This window comes from Gavialis gangeticus, unplaced genomic scaffold (assembly GCF_001723915.1).
Source record: "Gavialis gangeticus isolate Ggan-Ray unplaced genomic scaffold, GavGan_comp1, whole genome shotgun sequence".
In the NCBI taxonomy this organism is placed as follows: Eukaryota; Metazoa; Chordata; order Crocodylia; family Gavialidae; genus Gavialis; species Gavialis gangeticus.
Genome location: NW_017729008.1, coordinates 2,032,628 through 2,037,829, shown reverse-complemented (window position 1 = coordinate 2,037,829; position 5,202 = coordinate 2,032,628). Strand labels below are relative to the sequence as shown.

The window sequence follows — 5,202 nt, the reverse complement described above, 5'->3', positions numbered from 1 at the left end:
GGGGGGGGAGGGGGAGGAAGCCCCCAAGACACGCACACCATACTCACCCCCACCATACCTACGCACACCTGCCCACCCCCACCATATCCACTTACACATCCCACATTTGCCATACATTCCACACCTCCCACTCCACATACACACACCCCCTACACCTCCCTACACATGCACCCACACGCTCTCACATCCCACCCCATCATATCCTCACACATCCAAGTCCCACACATCTACCGCACACCCCACCTGCACCATCCCCACACACCCCACCCCCACCATACCTACACACACACCAAAATCCCACACCCCCAAGATCTACACACCCCTCAACCACACACAATATACAAGCAAACCCCACTCCCCCTCCCAAAAGATGCATTTCCTTTGCAAGGGGAGAGACTCCAGTCAAAATAATTGCCCACCCCAACCTAACTCCAGATCTCAGGGAGCCCAAGTCCCTTTGTGAATTTCCTGTATAGGAAAATAGAAAAAGTTTCTCATCAATAATTTTGTCCACCTGCATTCTCATTTTTAAGATTCAGAAGATTTGAGTGAAAATTATTCTGAATTGCTTCCTCAAAATATTACACATCAAAGGACGCAATACAACATTATTTTTATGCTACAATAAAATAGCATAAAAATAAGTAGTTTAACTTACAGGGCTATAGCAAGAAAAATATTTGTCTACCATAGCAACTATGGCCAGACAGGTATTACTTTTGGGCTGGGAGAAGATCCTCTCTCTCAGCACAAAAAAAGCACGCAGACATTCAAAGAATTTATTGTACAAGAAAATTAGATCAATTCCTACCAGGAAGATCCCCTTTCTGCTGCACTAACTTGAATGCCTGTACATATCTCTCAGGTGTTGAGTCTTCCCAACATACTGAATTGTATTTGTGGGTAATATGCCCTACTGTGAACAAATTTGGAAAATTCTGAACAAGCACTTAATTGGAATCAAATATGTACCCACCCTACCCTTGTTCTAAGACAGAAGTCCACAAGTGGTAGTACTGCCCAAATGCCTGCCATTTGTTTCTTCTAATTTAGTAATCTCTAATAAGGGACTCCAACAAGAAGTACCTATATATGAGAGTAAACATCTCCAGAACTTGTTAGTTATTATGGTCATGGCCTGATGTACTTTATGGAATGGAGTGAACTTACTGCAAATTCATTACAGAAAGATTGTAGCCTACAGTTATAAAAGTAACTCCAATATAAATCAGTTGAGTCAGTGACAGTTTCCTAACTACAAACCCCCTCAAAACAGTGATTCCCAAGGGACATGAACAGCCACATTCACCTAACCTAAAGAGGAACATTTAAACTTTGACATTTATTTTTGAAACGCAACATATATTTGTTGCTCCAATTCAAGATAAATTTTATTTTAACTCAAAAATCCGTATTTTTACCTTGAATTACATAAAAGGCTGTTACTAGACGATATACTAGATTCTGATGCACAGCGGCGACGAGGTTCAACTTTTCTTCCTGGAGCATCATCTAACTCTCTCTCTCTACTTCCATCTCCAAAACCGTTGGATAGACCTGTAATATAACAGAAATATACATTAACAAATGGTAAATTTTACTGTGTTTCTATAATGACATGCAATCGTTCATTTACATAATTACTGTTCTGCACCTGTTAAGTAGCTTTGAGATGCAAAAAAGAAAAAAATCCCTTAAATTATAATACAGTAATTTATATTTAAAAATTTGGCAAAATGTATGTAGCCCAGTTGTTAAGAAACAGGAAGTAACTTTCAGATAAAAGGAGTAAAATAAAGATTACATGAGAGGAAATGCCTAATGGCACTTCAAAAATATTCCCCATACATAATATTTTTAATATTATGTTGGATACTTAATCTTGAGTGCATAGACAGAACCGAGTCAAAGCTTGCAGGCTTACAAAAGTCAGTAGCTCATTTATGTAAGTAAATTGTAATGTATTACAGACTCTGCAAATCACAACAAGGTATACTGGAAATAGCTTTTTTAATGCCCAATGTAATGAGAGGTAGTGATTCTCCAAGGGCCCTAATCCAATACCTACTGGAGACTTCTACTGATTTCAGTCAATGTATTAGACACTAAAACCTAGTTCAGAATAATCTCATGCAATGAGAATGAAGACTTATTTAAGACTAAGAATATTTTGTAAACTCCCAGAGCAAAATTGGATTGTAAACTCAAATTATTCCCTGCTGTATCTTTTTTCTGCCTGCCTTCACAACTTGTGTGCTTTGTTTCAGAGATGTAGAAATGAAAAAGCAGCAATTAACATTTAAAGTGTTCAAGCCACCAATCTGAGAATTTTACAACTGGGCCACTACAAAATCTTGCCTTCATCTGCTTATTCACACTGTACATATTTCTTGTTAAGACTCTTCATTTGTCTATGTTTAAAGACCATTTCTTTATTCGATTAAGGTGTGGACTTCTGGAAGGACTCCTGTGAAGAAGAAAGATTTTTAAAACTTCATTTCTTTAAACTAAACCCAACTCAGGCAGACACAAGAAGAGTGCCAACAGAAATAGGACAACTTTATATAAAAGGAACTAGCTCACAGTTGGGTGCTCCAGGCTTTGGGTATTTATATTATTATATAATTTTAACTTGAAGTAGGACTTGTGAGAAACCCTTTTTTTTTGTTGACATACACAAGATGATGATCTTCAGGTTTTTACTAAATTACAAAATGACTTTTGCATGCACTTTTAAAACTGAAAAAAGATGTTGTATCCGCTATATAAAGCAAACCAGGAGTGTCCTTTCCAAAGGTAAGTCCCACGTCATATTTAGTTTCCTAATTTGATCATTTTTTTGCATGTAAACAAAAAAACCCTAGCAATATGAATGACAAAATCATAAAGCAGCAAGCACAAGAAAGAACCTCTATAGAATGTACAAGAGTAAAAATACTGACTGATGTTCGATAAGGAAAATGAAAAGTCCTACACTTAGGACAAAACAATCCCATGAAGTGGTAGAGGTTGGCTAAGCAGCGGCTCTGCAGAAAAGGACCTGGGGGTTACAGTGGACAATAAACTGAACACTAAGCCCACAATGTGGTCTCGTTGCAAAGAAGGCTAACGGCATACTGGGTTGCATTAGAAAGAGTGCTGGCAGCAGGTCAAGGGAAGCAATTCTTCCCCCCTACTTGGCACTGGTTAAGCCACATCTGGAATACTGTGTTCAGTTTTGGGCCCCTCACTACAGAAAGGATGTGGACAAGTTGGAGGGTGTCTAGTGGAGGGCAATGAAAATGGTTAGGAGGATGGAGCACATGACTTCTGGGGAGAGGCTGAGGGTACTGGGCTTATTTCGTCTAGAGAAGAGAAGACTGAGGAGGGATTTAATAGCAGCTTTCAACTACCAGAAGGAGGGTTCTCCAAAGAGGATGAAGCTAGACTGTTCTCAGTGGTGACAGATGACAGAACAAAGACCAATGGTCACAAGTTGCAGCAAGAGAAGTATAGGTTAGATATCAGGAAAAACTCTCACTAGGAGGGTAGTGAAACACTGGAACAGGTTACCCAAAAAGGCTGAAAGAATCTCCATCTTGGACGTTTTTAAGATCCAGCTAGACAAAGCCTTTGCTGAGATGATACAGTTGCGGATGGTCCTGCTTTAACCAAGGGGCTGGACTAGATGACCTCCTGAGGTCCCTTCCAACTCTAATTTTCTAACATGCTGAGTTACCTGTAGCTTTATTGAGTACATAAAAACCATTTAAAAAGGACCATCTTGGACCATGGCCCAAGCTGAGAGAGTGCCTAGGGCAGTGTAGGCATGCAGTGGTGGGGGGAAGAGCCTGCATAAGCACATGGTACAGCAGTGGGGGAGCAGGCACGTGGTGCAGGAGCAGTGATAGGGTGGAAATGCCCATGTGGAAGGAAGAGGGTATCTGCATAGTGTATGGCCAGGGCTCCTGTGGCTCACCCTAGTGCAGCCCACAGTTGATGACCCCCCGCCACTCGCACGATACGACCTGCAACGTGTTTGTCCCTTAGCTGCTTAGAAACTGGACTATCTTGTCTTAAACCAGCACAAAGGAGATTGTGAATTAAGTCTTGTTACCCTAGTGACCTACTGAATTTTATACTAAACTATCTTATGGTGTCTCACGTGAGCTCTTTTCAGTGCTACTCCTGAAAACTTTGCAAGTATGATTAATTTATCTTTTAAAAAGAAAAAGCAGGTACTTAGCTGAAGTTGCGAAAGTATCTTGATGGTTTTCTTTCTATACGTTTTAAAGATAGATTGTGCAAAATAAGTAAGTCTAGAAAGAATTATTTTTTCTTTTTTAATTTTTCTATGATTGTTCACATTCAGAAGTTTCTAATGTAGTCTTCTGCAATTCTCCACTAGATCTGACCCAATCACAAAATACCATTCTCTCTATATCTAATAGGAGAACAATCAACATCTTGAAGTTGTTAGCAGTAAGTTCATTACCAAACAATAACTTTCCTTTATCATGTTTATTCTCAAACAGACAGTACAGGTGCTTTGACAGATTAACTCAGATTTAGGTGATGCTGAAATCAAGTATGTTTTAAGAGGACAGAGCTGTTTCTAAAGTTGTTTTAGCAGATTGGGGTCTGAGACCATTTGAAGATTGGTAATTGCAAGCTTGCTTAAACACTCTTGTAAGGTTAAAGGAGTGTAACAAGCTACCATGCAATGTGTCTTAAATAAAACATTTGACCCATGAGGCATCTGTTTCATCTATGGTTGGAGTTGTATGTTCTTATTTACAGCATCTTCCCAGGACCAAGAAACTCAGAGTAGGTATCATCACCTACTTCATCAACACAAACCGCAAAGACATGGTCTAGCAGACAGACCCATGCTTTACCAACAACCAAGAATAAAAGAAACCCAAGTCCCACCACAATCTTTATGTTTTATTTTAAAATCACTTTGTCATTTTATCTTGAACCTTTAATTCCTGGCTGAAGGCAAGACACTAGGCACTGCACCTATAGCAAATGTCATTAAGGCTGCAGCATGTAGCAGGCAGAGGCCCAACCTGGGACAGGATTCAAAATGCATCTGGAGTTTAGTCATAAAATAACATCTGAGAATAACAAAAGGAAACTGTGGAAATTCCAAGAGCACTCATTAGGAAGAATCTATCTACTTCTCTTCACTCTTCTGTAAAAAAAAAAAAAAAAAAAAAA

At 39.3% G+C, this 5,202-nt stretch overlaps 1 protein-coding gene across 2 annotated transcripts in view; it reads right to left on the bottom strand.

Moving 5' to 3' along the window:
- Positions 1-5,202, bottom strand: part of BRD1 (bromodomain containing 1) — a 93,692-nt gene that overhangs the window by 25,800 nt on the left and 62,690 nt on the right. For both annotated transcript variants that reach the window (XM_019509352.1, XM_019509353.1), the window contains exon 8: positions 1,422-1,557. In XM_019509352.1, the coding sequence (XP_019364897.1) occupies positions 1,422-1,557 (136 nt within the window). The remainder of the gene's footprint in view (positions 1-1,421; positions 1,558-5,202) is intronic.